We start from the raw sequence: 19,508 nt of genomic DNA on the forward strand, positions 1-19,508 counted from the left end.
CTTTTATTCTCATTCCCGATCTCTCTCTTTCCTCCTCCCTCTCACTTCCTTCCTCCTTCCCCTCTTCTCTATTTATTTACTTGTCAACAGGGTGCCATAACTTATGCTGAAAAGACAGAAAATTAGACAATAGCTTTTGTGTGGCTTATTGTTCACCTGACCATCATGAAAAAGGGCCGAGTTGGATTCCTTTTACAAGAACAAGCAGCTTTCTTCCATTTTTATTCTCCTTAGCAAAATTCCGTTAATTTCCCGTCGTTTAGAAGATATTTGCTCCTTTGACCCTGCTACAACTGAAAACATATGACCTTAGATTCTTGCTACCTGCAGAGCAAACCCAGTTTCCAGGCAAAGCAGACCCAGGACTCGCTCAGGGAGGGAGAGGTCAGCAACTACGTTTCCCAGCATGCCCTGCTGGGAGCACAATGGAGCGTGGCGTCATCCTGGTCACGTGGTGTCGCGTTTCCCCGCGCGCTGAGGGATTCCGGCTAGGGTCCCTCCCCAGGCGGAGGGCCCTGCTGGGCCGGGAAAACTACAATTCCCGGCATGCCTCACTTTGGGTGCGCCTGCGTACGGGAGCAACCCTGCTGGCGAGCGGGTTGGTTTAAAGCGCTGGTTTAGTCCCATGGAAACAGACCTGCTGGCCGGGGGACGGAGCTACAGGCTGGTAGATGGATTAGGGGTGAGGCTGCTGGGGCTGGTCGGGGAAAAAGAAGCGGGCGGTGCAGGGGGAGAGAGCACGCCTCGGACCAAGGCCACCTGTCCTTTTCCCTCCCAGTCCCGCCCTCCAGACCTCGAGGGCCTTGGTTTAGCCAGGCTTCAGCCTTCTTGCTGGGTGTGAAAACCACCTCAGGCTGAATTGGCTTTGCTTGGACCCTAATGGCAGGTGGGTGGCTGGTGACTGAGACCTCCTCATTAGCCACCCTTCTCCCCTTTAAATAGAGTTTTTTTCAGCATTAACGTTTGGTTTTCTACCCCTGGTTAGTTTTCCAAGCTTGCTTCCAAGACAAGAGGAATTTTCGTTTGTGCATAGTTTCATGCCCGTGCTGGAATAGATCTTGTTAAATATTTATTGTGGTGTTTGTTTGGCCTCCAACAGCAGCCAAGGCACTATGGTATGAGGATCTACAAAACAACCAGCTAACAAAAAAACAAAACAAAACAAAACAAAAAACACAGAAACCTAATGGCTGTCACCCTACTTGAAGACATGCTAATCAAGATGGGACGCACACAGACTCTCGGTTTTTCGTGGACTACCCCAGGGCAAGGGAATGATAGGCAGGGAGGAAGAGGATCAGGGGGACTTCCACTCAGCTGTCTTCAAAGCACTGTCTGTGGTAGTATTTTGGTTTTTTGAGACAGGGTTTCTCTGTGTAATTATGCTGTCCTGGAACTCGCTCTGTAGACCAGGGTGGCCTAGAATTCAGAGATCCACCTGCCTCTGCCTCGGGAGTGCAGGGATTAAAGGCGTGCGCCACCACCCACTGACTCCAGGCACTATTTAGGACGTGTCATGCGCCTGTTAGTTTCCTCTGATAAAAACTGCACACTCCTGTTCCGTAAGATCCTTCCTGATGCAGAGAGCCAATGGTCCCCCATATCTGGAACCCCTTCTGAGGCATGAACACAAATGTGGTGTCAATGCTTCAGATACCATGGCAGCCCCTTCCTAACGACTTCGTTCACGGTTTGATGGGGACAGTAGAAGCTTCACCTGCACAAGCCAGGTTAAGACCTCCGGTGCTCAGATGGGAATTTTTTGCAATCTGAAGAGAAGAACTTTGAGCCAGAAGGCAGAAAGAGATATACAAGACTCAGGGTGGTAGGAACTGGGGGTGCAACACAATAGGGTGCTTCCCAAGCCCATTCAGTGGCAATGTGCCTGCAGTTCTAGCATTGGGAGGCTGAGACCTGAGGATAAGACGCTCAAAGTCATCCTCAGTGCACAGTGGGTTTGAGGGCAGCTTGGACGACACAAGACTACCCGCAAGCCTAACTAACTAACTAGCTAGCTAGCTAACTATGCCTTAATGAAATATATTCATCTCTACCTTAACAGACCCTTACTGGTAAGCTTCCATGTTTTCTGAGGTCTCAGAAAGGTAGCTTCTTTTCCTTTGCCACCTCCTTTTTCTCTTTTTCTGATATTGACATCAGACCCCCCCCCCAAAAAAAAAAGATCTGCCCTTACCACTGCGGACCGTCTCACTGTGAGACCTGTGTAACTCCTCTTAGGAGTCCATGGCTGAGCTTGTCCTCTGTCTTTATTTTTCCACTCAGAAACCTAAAAGGCCAACACGAACATTGGACTTGATATTGAAACAGACGGTTCAGCCATTAAGAGCACCGGCTCTCTTCTGGTGGGCCTGGGTTCAACTCCCGCCACCCGCGTGGGTGATAGATACAGATCTAACTTCATTCTTCGGCCTGTGGATATCCAGCTATCCCAGCACCATTTGTGGAAGATGCTTTCTTTTCTCCAGTGTGTGTTTGTGGCATCTTTGTCAAATATTAAGTGGCTGAAATTATGTGTACTTATGTTTGGTTCTTCTAGATTGGTTTTTCTACCGGGGCCATATTGTTTTATTACTATAGTTGTATTTATTACTGTATCTTAAGTTCTAGAACTGTAATCCCTCCAGCATTGTTCCTTTTGGTTAGGATTGTTTTTGGCTCTCTGGGATCATTTGTGGTTCCATTTGGGTTTTAGGATAGTTTTTTTTTTCTTTTTCTGTGAAGAATGAGAGGGGGATTTTATTGAATCTCTAAATAGTTTTCGGTAAAATGGCCATTTTCACAATGTTAATTCTGACCCACGAGCATAGGACGTCTTTCCATTTCTAAGGGTCTCTACTGCTTTCTTCGGAGGTTCATAGTTTGATTGTAGAGGTCCTTCACTTCCTTGGCGAAAGTTGTTCCTAGGTTTTAATTTCTTTGAGTATATTGTGAACGGGACTGAGCCCATGATCTTCTCTGTGTGTTAGTGACATATAGGAAGGCTATTCATTTGTGGAAGTTGATCCTTTTTCCTGCCATGTTTCTGATTTTATATTGTTTTATAGCTTCCTGGTAGAATTTTTGGGATCCCTATAGTATCATATCGTCTGCAAATTGGGATGGTTTGAGTACTTCTCTCCTGTTTGTCTTCCTTTAATTGCTTCCTCTTGCCTTGTTGCTCAAGTTGGTACTTTGAGCATAGCGTGGGGATAGTGGACATCTCTGACTCGTTCCTGACTTCAGCGTGATTTCTTCAAGATTTTCTCCATCTAGGATGATGTTGGCTGTGGGTCGTGCCTGTAGCTTTTATTGTGTTGAAATATATATGTTCTCCCTAGCTCGACACTCTCTAGAACTTTTGTCATGACAGTATTTTGGATTCTGTCAAAGACTTTTTCTGCCTCCATTGAGGTCATGTGATTTTTGTCTCTAAGTCCATTGACGTGGTTTATTACATTCATTGAACCATCCCTGCATTCCAGGGATAAAGCCAACTTTGTCTTGGTGTATAATCTTTTTGATATTCGTTTAAGGTATTTTATTGTATATTTGAGTCTATGTTCATCAGGAATATTGGTCTTTGGTTTCTTTCCTTCTTCCCTTCCTTTCTCCTCTTCTTGCTCTTCCTCCTCCTCCACTGTTGTGTTCTTGCCTCGTTCCGTTAATAGAATGTTACTGGCTTTGTAGAAGGCATACTCCTTATGTTTCTAATTTTCTTTTGAATAGTTTTAAGGACTGACTGTATGTCTGTTCTTTGAGGACTGTTCTTTGAATGTCTGCTGGAAATCGGTCTGGCTCTGAACATTTTTGACTGGAAGGCTTCTTATTCCTATTTTAATCTCCCCATTTGTTATGGGTCTGTTTAGGTTGTTGACTTCTTAGCTTAATTTTGGTGGTTTGCCTGGATTTAGAAGTTCATCTGTTTCTTTTGGCTTTCCCAGCTTTATGTAGTGCAAGTTTTAAAAATATTCCCTTGTAATATTATGAATTTTTGATGTCATTTGTAATGTTTCTCTGTTCATTTTTATTTGGTCATTTGGGTCCTGGCTCTCTTTTGGTTAGGCAAACAAGGGTCTGTCAATACTGTTTACCTTTTCAGAGGAGCTAGCTGTTGGTCGGTTCTTTGTATTAGTTTCTTAGTTGTTTCTATTGCATTGGTTTCTGTTCTGATTTTTATTATTTCTTGCCATTGGCTGTGTTTGGATTTCCTTGTTTTCCTTGTGTTTCCGATTTTTTGTTACATCATTAGTCATTTCGTTGTGTTCTTTCTAATTTTTTTTAAAACATAGGCACGTAGAGCTACAAATTTCCCTCATAGGACATCTTCATTATGGCCTAGAGGTTTCATTGTCCTGTGTTTTTATTTTCATTTTGTCCCAGCAAGTGTCTCTTTCTTGATTTATTCTTTGACCATTTCATCATTTTTTAACGAGTTGTTTAATTCCTCTGAGTTTGTATATTTACTAGAGGTTTTTCTTTTCGCTGTCAATTTTAAATCTTAGTGCATTATGGTCAGACAGGATACAAGGTGTGATTCCATTGTTTTTGAGTTTCTAAAGGTCTGTTATTGTATCCAAATGTCATCTATTTTTAGAAAAGCTTCTATATGCCACTGAGTAGAATGTGTATTCTTTGGTGTTTGGGTAAAATATACTGTAGATATTGTTCCATTTGATATATGATATCAACTAATTCTGATGTTTCTCTCTTTAGTTTTTTGTCCACATGACCCGTCTCTTGAAAAAAGTAGGGCATTGAAATCACCTACTATTAATGGATTGAAGTTAATCTGTGTCTTTACAACCAGAACTAGATTTTTTTTTTTAATGAAATTGGGTCAACCTCAAGTTTGGTGCACGTATGTTTAGGATCGTAATGTCTTCTTGGTTGTAGGGATAAGTCCTGCCCCTTAGGGGGCATGTTCGTCTCGGGCTAATGTTTACCTATAAATCTGTCGAAAGACCAGGCCCGCCATTCATACTGTGCCCTGGTGGGCCTTCTGGTCCTGCAGCCTGGTTCTGATGCAGCTGTGATATGTCTCTATTGTGTTGTTTATCAGTAAGACTCAGAAGTCAAAGGCTGGGGTGAAAACCTACCTAGCTCAGGTTGACCTTGCTTTTTGGTCAGAGACACTGCAAGAGACGCATCTCTTCCCTCATCCCAGAACCAAGAGGGAGCTCAAACTCCAGTTCCCACTCTTTATTCCTGTGGGTCTCTATCCAAATTTCTGGCTTCTCTGTGTCCATTTCCGGTCAGCTAGTCACTGGTTCCTCCCTCTGAGTCGAGGTATAACTTTATTGGGCACTAACAGGCGTGTCAGGGTGTGATCAGAATATCCCATGACAGTTCTGAGTTTATGATGGACAGAGCAGGTTGGAGAAGCAGAGTCAGTGTGGGGCAAACTGGGCTTAGGGGTTGGAAATGGCTTGAAGTGTAATGAAGTCAGTAGACAGAGGCCTGGCGGCGTAGACAAGGATGTGCACTCTGTTCCAAGCCTCCATCTCTGGGTGGAAAGGTCGGGTACAATGTGAGAGAGTCCTGTTGTTTGGGGAGCCTGGGCCAAGTGTAGAGTTGCTTTGCAACGAAGGCACAACTAGGCTGGTCACTGGCTGTGGGACCCAGGCTAAATGTGGGTGCTGGTCGGATGAGGCCGGGGCAGGACCCAGCGTAGACCCTGGAGAATGTAAGAAGTCTGGGTGCCGAGTCAAGTTTTATCATATATGTCGATGACTAAACAGTGTAGTTTAATTTTTCCTAGTTTTCAGTTTTCTAACATAGAGTCCTGACTATATATCTACATATTATATGTATATTTTACCACCTCTTCACTCAGTTTGTTATTTGGATATGACTTTAGTAATTTTTTTACTGCTGTATGGAATTTTGCACAACCCTGAACGGACACTTGAAGGTCATAATATTTTAGAACTATTATAAGTAATGTGTCTATCAGCAAGTTCATGCAGATAGCCTGATATGCATAAGAAAAGGAATGAGCTGTTTGCTGTTGTTTTAATGAAATCTTGGGTGGGTTTTTCTGTTTTGCCACTTTCCAGCTTCCCACTTCAGGCTTAAAGCAGCATTCATTCTGTGCCCCTTTGTGGAGGCAATTAAAGGCAGTATCTTCTAGGGGGTGATCGCCATTGGACGGAGTCTTTGCTTTTAAGGTTCTGTTTCTTAGCCTGAGCTACAAAGCTGTGACTAGAGGGTCTGCCGCAGGGCCATGGATCGTGCAAGTGTGTCTAGCGTTTTGCTGCCCCTGTTCTGGGCTTGTCAGATCCAGAAGATGGGAATAAATGAGGAACTGCAGCAAAAATGAGAAACTTTGACTTCAGCTTCACGTCAGCAGATGTGTCCTTACCTCACACCTCCCTGAGCATTCTCCCAGTTACCAGGAGGCTCTCCTTGGTGACGGCCAGGGCTGTCCTCTCACTGGTCAGCCATCCCGGTCCACAGTTGTTTCCAAGGGCTCCTAAGCTTGACACTGATTTTTGTTTCCCCATGGTAAGGTGAGCCAAGTGAAATGGGCATGGGAGATAGGGAGCAGTTGTCGGGTAAGAGAGTTTTCAGATATCCCTATGATCCGTTATTAACACATTCCTAAGAATAGATTTGTTTGAGAGTGTACCCTTACAGCGGCTCCTTGGTCATTGTCCACTGCCGCCTGCTGTGTCTCACTTCCCAGTGCACTCTAGTGCCTTCTACACTGTTCTCTGTGTCCCCTCTGAGCTCTTTCCCCTGCTCACCTGCAGCTAATCCCACAGGCTAGTCTTTCCTGTGCTGCAGGGGTGATCTTTGCCTCTGAGATAATGCTTGTCCTGTACTGTGGGATTTCCATGCTGTGGCCACTGAGTCTCACCTTCCTGAGGGACTCCAGTGTTAAAGGTATACCTGCAGATCCCCTTCTACAAATGTTCCCTTAGAGAGACTATAGAAGTGTCACCATCGCTCTCTCTGTTTTCCCACTAGCTGTTGCTTGATGTGGGAGTCTGCTGTTTTGTGTTGATTTCATTGGTTAAATAAAGAGACTGCCTTGGCCCTTTAAGAGGACAGAAAATTAGGTAGGCAGAGAAAACAGAACAGAATGCTGGGAGAAAGAAGCTGAATCAGAGAGTCGCCATGATTCTCCCACTCCAGACAGACACAGGTTAAGATCTTCCCTGGTAAGCCACCTCATGGGCTACACAGATTATTAGAAATGGGTTAGATTAATATGTAAGAGCTAGCCAATAAGAGGCTGGAACTAATGGGCCAAGCAGTGTTTAAAAGAATACAGTTTCCGTGTAATTATTTCGGGGCATAAGCTAGCCATGCAGGCGGCCGGGTGCCGGGGACACAGCCTCGCCACTCCTACTACAACAGTTGCTAACAGCACTCCTGGTACTATGGAGTGAGCTGTCAGCTGGGAGAGACTCTGTATGTGCTGAATGCAACAGAGAAAAGAACAAGCAGACTGGGGTTACCCAAGCCTTTTGGAACTCTTTTGATTATATAGAAACCCCCAACTGCAAGGCTTAGGGGTATAGAATTTGGCGTTTGTCTTCAGTTTTGGCTTTTCTCTGGTCTAATTGTTTGTTTGTTTTTTTTGACATATCCCAGTTTCCCCCATTTTGGAAAAGAAATATTTACGCTGTACCATTCTATGTTTGAAGTGTGCAACTTTTCATGTTATAGTGATGTGGGGTTCCCCTCTGTATGCTGTGAATATGTGTTATTACCATTGGTTAATAAAGAATCTGCTTTGGGCCTATGGCCGGGCAGAATAAAGCCAGGTGGGAAATCCAGAGATATATATAGAGAGAAAGTAGGTGGAGTCAAGGAGACACCATATAAGCTGCCGAAGGAAACAGATACCAACCTTACTGGTCTGCCACAGCCCCAGGGTGATACACAGATTAATAGAAATGGGTTGATTTAAGATGTAAGAGTTACTTGGTAATAAGCCTAAGCTGTTGGCCAAGCAGTGCTGTAATTAATATTGTTTCTGTGTGATTATTCAGGTCTGGGTGGCCAGGAAACAAACAAGCAGCCTCCATCTACATTATGAGAACTCACAGTTAAGAGACTTTTAAAGTTATACTGAATTAATTTTATGCTATAAAATGGTCACAAACCTTTGGAGACGAGGGTTAGAAGGTTATGGCTTACAAGTGATGTTTTGGTGTCAAGTTGATAAGGAATGGAATTATAATGGATAGTGTTACTAACTTGACAGAATCTAGAATAACCTAGAAGATGTGCCTCTCAGCTGTGTTCATGGGTCATTTTCTAAATTAAGACTGAGTAACACCAACCCCTGACAGGAGATTTGGACTCTCTAAAATGGGGAAGTGGTCTTACTTATCATCCGGTTTCTTCTCTGTGATTGTGGATACGCTGTTACCAGCTGTTCTGAGCTCCTCTTGTCTGGACTTCTCTGCCACAGTGGCTTGTACCTTGTACTGTGGAAGGAAGTAAACCCTGTCCCTTCTAAACTGATTACGTCAGAGTGTTTCAGCATAGTGGCAGGAACGGAGACTAGTTAATTTGGGAGTTAGAATCCACCACTATTATGTTGGAGATCATGATGGGCAGGCAAGCATGAGAGCTCACATAGCCAGTAACAGGCAGGAGACAGAGAAAAATAACTGGGAAAAATTGTGAAACCCCAAAGCCCACCCCAGTGACACAGCTCTCCTAGCAAGGCCACGCCTCCTAATACTTTCTAAATAGTTCCACAAGCTGGGAAGCAAGCATTCAGACTTATGAGCCCATGGGGGCCGTTCTCATTCAAATCACAATGGCAGACTGCGGGGGAGCTTTGAAAACTCGGCCTCAGATGGGAGAAAGAAATGACGGGGGCTGTAACTTCTGTTCTTTCACATCAGAAAACCGGTCTCTCCCAAATCTCCTCTATCGTTTCTGCTTGAAGTCTCATTGGCTGGTGCGCATCACCGGGCACGTGGTCGCTCTAGTGTCTTTTAGAGAGAAGACAGAGTCAGTGGTATCTGCACAAGCCTCATTGGACACCCTTCCTCTGCTTTTTCTCTCCCGACATCCAACTTTGTAAACACACATAAGATTAGCAGTTGACAGAAAATAGTGTGGCGGTAGCTGTGTTATTTCTCCAGGGTGCTGCCCCATCTTTCTCCATGTGACTTAGACTACAAGAGACCGGCTTTTGACAGTGGAACCAGTTCTGTAGGGTTCCTTCAAGGGCCTTCCTCCCTGCCACACGGGAAACACCATCCTGGCTAATGTAGTAGTGTGAACAGGAACTTCCATATCCTATGGCTTTTTTTCCCCCTTTCAACAATGTTGGTTGTGGTTTGAATGGGAATGGTTCTCATAGGCTCATGTATTTGAATGCTTGCTTCCCAGTTGGTGGAACCGTTTGGGAAGGACTAGGAGGTGTGGCCTTATTTGGGGGGGTGAGATTTCAGAAGCTAGCACCATCACCAGTTAGCTTGCTCTCTCTGCCTCATGGTATAAGTTCTCAGATACTGCTCATATGCAGTACCAAGGCTCCAGCATCAGCCTTTTGGAGGACACTTACTAAGCTATGGCGTTATAATGGGGACAAGTGGTAATGATAGAGAAAGCTCAGGTCCCAAGTAGTATGTGACTAGTAAAGCAAGTGGGGTGGAATAGATTATAACACGACAGCCAAGCACTCAGCAGTCCCAGTAACTTAGCACCGCTGCATAGGTCTCACTGTCCACTCACCATATGCATGGATGCTTCATGTCATCGTCACTCCGGGACCCTGACCCACAGAGCAGATCTATCTGTGATGCTGCTTATCTTATGAGGGAGGAGAACACAGACAGTGAATGAGACGTTGTCTCTTAAAGCTTTTCTTCACATTTGAGCCAAATGGGACCCACACCCACTCCCTAGTAAATAAGACAGAAAGTACGATCCTCTCAAGGAAGGGCCTGTGACTATTTCCCCCAGTGAGAGAACCTCCTCTGCTCTCTCGTGACCTTGTGACCTTAGGTGCATATGGAAACTACAGTGTGCAGACCAGTCCTGTCTCCAACCCACATCAACGCCACGGCTTCAGAGACGTTCACGGTGCTTCAGCAGAAGATGAGGATCGTTGAGGAGCAGACCAGCTCTCTGAGGGATGACCTGATCATGCTGGGCTACGGAGACAAACGGTAACGGGAAGATTAACTAGACCGAAAAGCAGAGGAGGCAGATGCTTCTGGAAAATGTTTCCCTGTGAACTTTGACACAGACACGATGTTAGGTAGAGTTGCCGGTCTGTGATAGAGTAGGTGTCTTTGTTACTTTTCTGTGGTTATAAAGGCACCTTATCAAGGAAGTAGCCTATTTGGAGCTTATGGTTCCTCAGGGCTACAAGTCCATAGTGGTGGACTGGGGGCTGAGGCAAAAGCAGGGAGCTCACTTCTTGAGCAACAACCGGGAAACAGAGCAGTTACAGGAATGGCAGGAGCCTTTGGGGACCTCCAATTCCACCCTCAGAGACTTACTTCCTCCAACAAGTCCACACCTCCGAGCCCTCCCCAAGCAGGGCTCCCCCAGGGGATCCGGTCCGCAGGTGCTGGAGACTTGGGGCAAGTCTCATTCAGAGCACCACTGTATGTCAGTCAGATCTCTGGTGCTATGACAGATACCCGTGAGGACATCTTGAGGGAAGGAGGATTTGCTTTTGGCTTACCATTTCAGACATTTGCGTTCTTGGTGTTGAACTTGTCACTGTGGGTCCGAGGAGAGGCAAGGCATCATGGGAGAGAAGGCATAGCAGAGCAGGCCTGATCCTCTCGGTGGCCCAAAGGGTAGGGCAGGGAGAGTGGGGGGGAGACAGAGTTCCTTCAGCAGACCACAGCTCCTAATGGCACCTTCAGTGTGACCTCATCTGATTTAACTCACCATTGTGTTACCTACCCATGGTGGGGTCTACCGGCTGGACCAGTGAGCTTGAACATTGGAGCCCATGGGGAGCACTTTATATACAAACCATAACATGCAGCCACAAACACTGGTTTCGATCTTATTTGGAAATAGTTAAAAGAAGAACTGAAATGATTCATGCCATTAATTTGCTCTTCATTTTTTTCTTTTCTTTTTTTTTTCCTTTGGTTTTTCGAGACAGGGTTTCTCTGTGCCTTTGGAACCTGTCCTGGAACTAGCTCTTGTAGGCCAAGCTGTTTTGAACTCACAGAGATCCGCCTGTCTCTGCCTCCTGAGTACTGGGATTAAAGGCTTGCGCCACCACCACCCGGCTGGTCTTCAGTTTTTCTATCATAGTATAAATTAAAAGATGGTGTTTTGGGTTTTTGTTTTGTTTTTGTTTTTTCAAGATAGGGTTTCTCTGTAGCTTTGGAGCCTGTCCTGGAACTAGCTCCTGTAGACCAGGCTGACATTGAACTCACAGAGATCCACCTGCCTCTACCTCCCGAGTGCTGGGATTAAAGGTGTGCACCACTGTAGGCCCATTTTAAAAATGTGTAGCCCAGGCTGGCCTCGAACTCTTGATCCTTCTGCCTCTGCCTCCTTCAGCAAATCCTACCGGTGTGTGCCACCACAACCAGCTTTTTTTTAAAAAACAAAAACAAAACCTACCGAGAAACCCTGTCTCAAAAATAAATAAATAAATATAAAACAATTAAAAGATGTGCTTGAAATCCTTAACTATTCCATGCCTTAGAATGAGAAACCATTATAGAACCCCCGCCCCCGCCGCCCCATATTGCTCGATGTTTTGTGTTGTTTTAAAGTGACTTGCTAATGTAAGGCATATGCACCTTTGTGCAGCCAGTCCAGGTTTCCTTCACAGCTTCACACAGGGGCCTCTCAAGGCCTCCATGCAGAAACACCCCGACATGCCTGGCCTCAGCAGCTTTCCTGAGCTGAGGAAGATGATTCCATGACCCCTTTCTTCCACCCTTAACTCTAAAGCCAGAACCACATGGCCAAAGCTGCCAGGCTCTGCTGCTTGCTGGGGCGGGAACATGGTTTCCCTGCTCTATGACATCCTCACTAGCTTTTTGTGTTTGATGGTTTCCTTCCCCACCTAAACTAGGCCTTCTTGAAACGTCTCTGTCTACGAGGCTGCCTGAGACTCAGACCAGCCTCTGCCTTCTGAGGAGTGGGATTACAGGTGTGCACCATCACACCTGGTCTAAGCTGTTCTGAGGAGTGGAATTACAGGTGTGCACCATCACACCTGGTCTAAGCTGTTCTGAGGAGTGGGATTACAGGTGTGCACCATCACACCTGGTCTAAGCTGTTCTGAGGATTGGGATTACAGGTGTGCACCATCACACCTGGTCTAAGCTGTTCTGAGGAGTGGGATTACAGGTGTGCACCATCACACCTGGTCTAAGCTGTTCTGAGGGATGGGATTACAGGTGTGCACCATCACACCTGGTAAGGAATGGGATTACAGGTGTGCACCATCACACCTGGTAAGGAATAGGATTACAGGTGTGCACCATCACACCTGGTAAGGAATAGGATTACAGGTGTGCACCATCACACCTGGTCTAAGCTGTTCTTTGTATCCCATTTCTCAGTCTGTTTTCCACTGTAAACACAGGCCTTAGCTTCATTCTGCTTCCCGGTGACCCTTCTCTTTCAGTCTGTACGTTTTGTATTTTAACTTGCTCAGCCCGCTTTTTTTTCCTTATAAATCTTCATTAGAGCTAACACATTAGTTATTAACCACACAGCAGAGTCTAGTCTGTTTTGAGATTTCCTCTGCCAACGAATTAATCCAAACCTCTTCACTTCAGTCTCAGGAAGAGTCTTCTAACAGGGGCAACAGGCAGACACATTCCTCACCAAAACATAGTAAAGTTCTCCTCCGAAACCTCTTGAGCTAGCCCCCCCCCCCCAGTTCAAATCATCCTCAGCACCACTGTCTCCCATGTTTCTACTAGGAGGCCCATTAAGCCCCACTAAAGTGTTTAACTGCTTATCTAATCCAAACTCCCAAGGTCCTCATTCTTCCAAACAAAAGCAAGGTCAGTCCTATCACAGCAATACCCCAGTCCCTGGTACCAACTTCTGAGTCAGGGTTTCTATTGCTGTGAAGAGACAGTATGGCCACGGGGACTCTTCCAAAAGATTTCATTGGTATTGGCTTTCAGTTTCAGAACTTTAGTCCATTATCATTGAGACGGGGATGGCGCTGGAGGAGCCGAGAGTTCTGCATCTGGATCTGCAGGCAGGAGGGAGTGAACTGATTCCCACACTGGTGCAGCTTGAGCATTTGAGATCTCTGTGCTTCCTCCAACAAGGCCACACCCCCTGACAGTGCCACTCCCTCTAGGCCAAGGAGCCACATAAATTTAAATAGAATTTAAATAAAATTAAATAGGAGCCACACCTATTTAAACCACTGCACTTCCCCATGCAAGTTATCTGGAAGCCAGGTCACCGAGGTGTGTGCAGAGATGTCCTACCATACAGAAACCAGGAGCTCATTAGTTTCCCATACCCGAAATAACCACACAGAAAGTGTGTTACTACAACACAGCTTGGCCTATTAGCTCATGCTTCTTATTGGCTAGCTCTTATATCTTAAATTAGCCCATTTCTATTAATATGTGTATCACCATGTGGATGTAGCCTACAGGTAAGGTTCTGTCCTGTGTCTGGCGGCTGTTTCGTGCAGCGGTTGCATGGCTTCTCTTTGACTCCACCTACTCTCTCCTCCCCTAACTGCTTGGAATTCCCGCCTTGCCCTACTCTGTGCTGCCATAGGCCCAAAGCCGCCTCTTTTATTAACCAATGGTAGTAAAACATATTCACAGCATACAGAGGGGAATCCCACATCAAGGAGCTATGTGTGCTAGCCCCTGGTCAGGTAGGATACCTAGAAGTGGAGACTCCAGATTACAACAGCCTGTTGGTGGAGTGACCTACGGACTCTCCAGTGCTCCTTCCCTTCCACTGAGAGAGCTAGGAGAATTGGGGTGCCATCCTTCACAGGGCATTCAGTTGCTGACTAGCTCTTCCTTAGCTACATTGGTAGTTGTAGGAATAACTGGAGAGAAGACTGGGAAGTGCTGACCTTTTTAGGCCCTAGAACCCCATTTCTTAGTCTTCTTAACCCACTTGTCAGCAGCAGCAGCAGGAGAGGACTCTGGGAAACCCCTTTTAGGATCTTCTTCCTGGGGAATCAAGTTCTGAAGTGTGCATATTTATAGAGCTGACGTTTTGTCCTGTGGTCAAGTGGCATGCACATCCTTAATCCCTTTGTTCATGCGGCCAGGAGAATTCAGGACCCAGCCCTTTGGGAACAGAAGAGTTAGGGTGATGTCTCCCACCTGCTTTTGTCCTCTGCTGTTAGGGAAACTGGGAAGTCAGAGATTTGTCCTGGTTGTCCAGTGCACGCCCTGGGTGGGGCTGTGGCTAGTGGTGCCTCCACCTTCTCCATCCGTCCAGAGTGAGTAGTTATCACTGCCTAGCGTGGAGGGTCCTGTCTTATTCCCGACACTCTCTCAGAAAGAGCCGATCAGCGTGCAAATGGTCATTGGCTGCACTCCTGTCTGAAGGAGGCAGGAGCCTCAATTCTCCCATGCTGCGGGGCCACTGCCCTTCTAACTAGAAAGGCTCCATCGGCTCAGATGACTGGTCTTAGCGCAGTGGAAACTGCATCATGTAATATTCTTTTGGGGTGCTTTTTCAGAGGTCACTTTAAAACTTCAAACTCTTTCGAAGACCCTGCCAGCCAGAAAGTCATCTGTCCTATCCCAAGTGAAGTAACTCGTCCAGACAAAACAAGTCTGTCATGGAAGAACTGTGAGTTCCTGGTGAATCGAATGTGCCATTTGGAAAACCTCATCGAGTCCTTGAAGAGGAACATCTTTCGTCTAGAAACTGAAAAGGAACTGAATCCGCAGAAAACAGGTACGGCTAGAAGAGGGTTGCAGGGAACTTGGCACTGTGCGGCCCTTGCCGGTTTTGTGCCTCCCGTGCCTCTGTTCACCTTCCTGCTCTGCCCTCTGTGCCGTGCCCAGCTTTTCTGAAGGATCAGCTGAACACGATCCAGGAGGAGCACGCCACAGACCTGAAGCTGCTGTACCTGGAAGTGTTGAATCTGCGCCAGCAGCTGAAAGACGTCCAGGAGGAAGAGGACACGGCACAAGATGAAGTCCAGACATTGACGGCCACTGAGACAAAGGTTTGTTGTTCAGCATTCTCCAGTGCGGCTGCCCCGGCAGAGGCAACAGCACCACAAAGCTGTGTTACCAATGGGCGATAGTGATGGTCGGTTCTCGACGTCTGAGATTTGTCTGCAGTGCTAAGGTCCGTTAGAGAGTCTTTTCCGTGTTGCTCCTAGACCCCTTGCTGTGTATAGAAGACAGTGACCATCTAGATTCTGTCTTCTTTAAGAGCTGATGGTATTTAGGGAGGTAAAACAAGACAGACTAAATAGGAAAAAGGTAGTGGTGGTCTATACCTTTTTAAATGCATCCCAGACACGAAAAGCAGCCATTGCACTTGTGCAGTGTCTCTCTCTCTCTCTCTCTCTCTCTCTCTCTCTCTCTCTCTCTCTCTCACACACACACACACACACACACACACACACGGTTAAAGGCACTTGTTGCTTTTGCACAGGACTCAGGTTCGGTTCCCAGCACACACATGGCAGCTCACAATGTCTGTAACTCCAGTTCTAGGAATCCAGCACCCTCTTCTGGCCTCTGTGGGCATCAAATATGTACAGGGTACTGATATGTACATTCAGGTCAAATACTCAAACACATAAAAATAAATCTTAAAAACATTGACGTAGGGCTGTCCAGTTGTTACGACTGGAGTTTGGACGTAGGGCTGTCCAGTTGTTACGACTGCGTATCTCCATGAATCCTAAGCAAGCCAGGCAGCCCTGACAGTGAGAAGGCAGGAGCAGGATCCCTGGCTTGATTAGCTGGCAGATTCAAGGATGGATGGCTGAGTTCAGGTGACAGGCTCTTACTGAATGCATGGGGCAGAGTGTAATCCAACAGACACCCATTATCTCTTCTGTATACATGCACATGTATACATATACACATGTGTACACACACATACATACACGTGTACACACGTTTCATTTTTGCACACACATGCAATAAAATAAAAAATAGCACTTATAAGCTTCCAGGGGGAAAAAGACTGAGTTTGACTCGACACACTAAGACAGTTTCTTCCTGTCATCTCAGGTATTAGATCTTTCCTCCTCCTCCTTGTAGACGAATGCAGCCGTTATTGAGGAGGAGCTAAAGACCACAAAGCGTAAAATGAACCTGAAAATTCAAGAGGTAAGAGAAAAGACGGGAGATGTTGAAGAGGTGTTCGGATTGCAAGGGGAAATCAATAAAGTGCAAAGAACGAAAAGAACCCTTTGAAAACGGAAACAAAATTGTATGAACTCTTAAAACATGCCCTATGCAAGGGTATCTGCCTTCAGGTGCTTAAAGATACTGTCATGTGTTAAAGCTGCCATGAAACTGGCTGGGGTTTGGGGACGGTGAGGGGAGTGGGAGGAGGAGAGGGAGTGGGAACTGGGGTAGGTATGTAAAATGAGAAAAGATTGTTTAAAAAAAGAGATTTAATAATAATTAAAAATGCTAAATAAAATAGAAGAGTACCAAGTAAGAAAAAAAGATAGCTTACTGGGTCCAAACACTTGCTGAGCAAAGACGAGAAATGAGTTAAAATTCTCAGAACTCAGATAAAAATTGGTCATGGCATGGAGAAAAAAATGGGATATTTGACTTTCTTTTGGTTCGTTTGGTTTAATATGATTATCTCCAGTTCCATTCATTTTCTTGAAAATGGCATGATTTTGTTCTTCTTTAATACATGATAATAATAAAAATTCCACTGTTTATACTAAAAAAAACTGGAATAAAAAAACATTTCGAGGTTCGGGAGAAACCCTAACCCTGAGTTTTTGATAGATAGAAAAATTATGCAGAAAGTATATGCCCACTTTCTAAGCTCTCGGGTTTTTTCTAACATTACATTATTGAGGTAGGTATCTTGGCCACCGTTTATGAAATGATACTGATGCCATATCAGTTAAAGCCCATGGTTTACATTAGAACCCACTCTCTGCACCGTAGACGTCTGTGCACTTTGACGAGTGTGTCATTAGAACCCACTCTCTGCACTGTAGACTTATGTGCACTTTGACGAGTGTGTCTTGCCTTATATCCACCGCTCCAGGATCGAGCACAGTAGTTTCACTGCCCTAAAGATGCCCTGTGCCACACACACACACACACTCATCCCTTCTGCAAGCCCTTTAGCGAGCATTGTGTATACGGTTTGGGTAGAGTTGAGAAGAGTCGAGAACATCCTTTGAACTGTACATTTAAACTTCCCTCATGTCTTCCCGAGACTGGCAGTTTATACCTTCTCAGTAGTGAACAGTGATGAGCTATGTGTAGCACCGTTTCCTCATCCATTCCCTAGCAAGGAGCATCCGGTGTCTTACAGGTTGTGTGGACGTAAGATTTCCACGTCCTGGCTTGCACTGCTCCCCAGGGCTGTGGTGGCATCCGGGCCCCGGCTGTTCTGAAGATCATGTCTGGGTCCGTGGTCGTGCAGAGGCTGGAGTCTACGATGATGGCTCTGGCCTGTGTTGCCACCACGGTCGCCTGGGTTCTGGGTCACCACCTGTGGCTGTGTTCGAGTCTGGGGGCCATGTTGCTGCCGAGACCATGCCAACCTCGGTTACCTGTCCCTCGTCTGAGAGGAGTGAGCCCAGCAGGAGTGGTCCAGGGACTGACCAACTTAGCTGCCAACCAGGCACACATCTGGCCTTGGAGTAGGCACACCCCAATATCTACCCCATCTAGGGCCTGCTTGAGTGTGTGAAGGGACTGGTCCTGGGGACCCATAGCTCAGGATCTCCATGACTGGGACAGCGGCAGGGTATTGGAGAGGAATGTCATATCTCCATTGGTGAAGTACATTTTAGATTATTTTCTCATAATTGAGTCTTCTTAGCTTTGAGGTTGTCACTTTGTATGTTTGGGGTCTGATTTGAAGGTACACTGTGAAGATTCGTGTGCTAATGGCTGAATCTCCAGAGGTCTTAAACTGTGGTCAGACCTCGAAGAGATGGGGACGTGGCGGAAAGTGCTAATTCGCTGAGTATAGTCTCCCCTGAAAGGAGTTCATATAGTTTTCATAGAACCCCGGTTAGTTCCTATGAACGTGGAGTAAGCCTGGTCCACAAACATGCACCTTCTTGTCTTGCCCATGGGATGTCACCAGTCTGTTGCTTCCGTCACCAAGTCCTCCCCAGAGCTGGACATATGTAGTTGTCCAGTCTTGAACGTTAGCTCCTAAAACTTTGAGCTAGGGCTTAGAAAGACGATCAGCAGTTAAGAGCACTGACTGCTCTTCCAGAGGACCTGAGTTCAATTCCCAGCAACCTCATCGTGGCTCACAGCCATCTATAGGGGGATCTGGTGCCCTCTTCTGGCATAGAGGCGTACACGCAGCTAGAGCCCTCAAATCTTAAACAAACAACAACTAAAACCAAAAGCGTGAGCTAAATAAACCTCAATGCTTCATACATTTTATAGCCTCAGATCTTTTGTTACAGTGACATATAAAAGACTAAGAGGATATTAGTCCTCTATCAAAATATGTCTTATTTATAAAAACCTTCTCTGCCAGTCTCTAGTTTCTTTTCACTTGCTTACCAACATCTTTCAGAGAGTGAAACTTTTAATATTAATGAGGTATAATTAAAAATGTCTTTTATAGATAGCAATCTTGGTGTTTTATATAAAACGTCACCAACAGACCCCAGTCACTTGGGTATTTCCGTGACGCTTGTCCTTGTGACTTGCCAGGCACTGCCATTTCTAATGTCTTTCTAGTATCTGCATGCCGCTTGTAAGTTACTAGTGGTTCTTGACCCCCAGTTCATTCAACAGACTTCAGCCGCAGGAAGATGAGGCCAACAGACTTGGCTTCGTTTTTAGGGACGGACGAGCATGTTTCAAAGCGCTGTGCAGGCGTGGGGATGGGAGCGCATCTGGTAAACTGCGGCCGTGGTCGCATCTGTGTTTGCTGGAGCGGAGTCCATCGGTCTTTCTAACCGCAGTGTTGTCCTTTAGCTCAGGAGACAACTGGCTCAGGAGAAGCACTTCCGGGAGTCTCTTGAGAAGTCTGCATCATCCATGCTACTCAAAATCCAAGAAATGGGGTCCGCGGTGGACGCAGAGCGGAAGCAGGTAGAGGTTTGCTTTCCTTGCTTGTGAGAGGACTGAAACCCAGAAGGGAGCGCTGGGCTTCTTCCCCTGAGCGCACGGGTTGTCTGTTTCCTCTGGATTGATGGGGCCTTTTCCTTAGTAACCCGGTGGCCTTCTCACCGCAGTCTTTAAGATAAGAAAAGCTCTGCAGTCTTAATTCGTGAGTGAGAAAGCCAAGGCCCAGAGAAGCGAGTCTGTCTCAGGTTTTATAGCGGTGAATTCTATTGTCTCCTCTACGATGCAGTCTTTGCTATGGGCATTGGTTGTGGAAGCTGTTGTCTTAGCTAATGC

The 19,508-nt window shown here is 46.0% G+C and overlaps 1 protein-coding gene across 1 annotated transcript in view; it reads left to right on the forward strand.

Moving 5' to 3' along the window:
- Nucleotides 1–625: 625 nt before the first annotated feature.
- The window catches only part of Ccdc150 (coiled-coil domain containing 150), a 68,668-nt gene continuing 49,785 nt past the window's right edge, over nucleotides 626–19,508 (forward strand). The window contains exons 1-6 of the mRNA XM_041668570.1: nucleotides 626–682; nucleotides 9,979–10,142; nucleotides 14,645–14,865; nucleotides 14,976–15,139; nucleotides 16,194–16,262; nucleotides 19,083–19,199. Coding sequence (XP_041524504.1) covers nucleotides 626–682; nucleotides 9,979–10,142; nucleotides 14,645–14,865; nucleotides 14,976–15,139; nucleotides 16,194–16,262; nucleotides 19,083–19,199 — 792 coding nt within the window. The remainder of the gene's footprint in view (nucleotides 683–9,978; nucleotides 10,143–14,644; nucleotides 14,866–14,975; nucleotides 15,140–16,193; nucleotides 16,263–19,082; nucleotides 19,200–19,508) is intronic.

The sequence above is a fragment of the Microtus oregoni genome, unplaced genomic scaffold (genome assembly GCF_018167655.1).
Source record: "Microtus oregoni isolate MIOR12 unplaced genomic scaffold, Mior012 000018F_ref0000195, whole genome shotgun sequence".
Taxonomy (NCBI): domain Eukaryota; kingdom Metazoa; phylum Chordata; class Mammalia; order Rodentia; family Cricetidae; genus Microtus; species Microtus oregoni.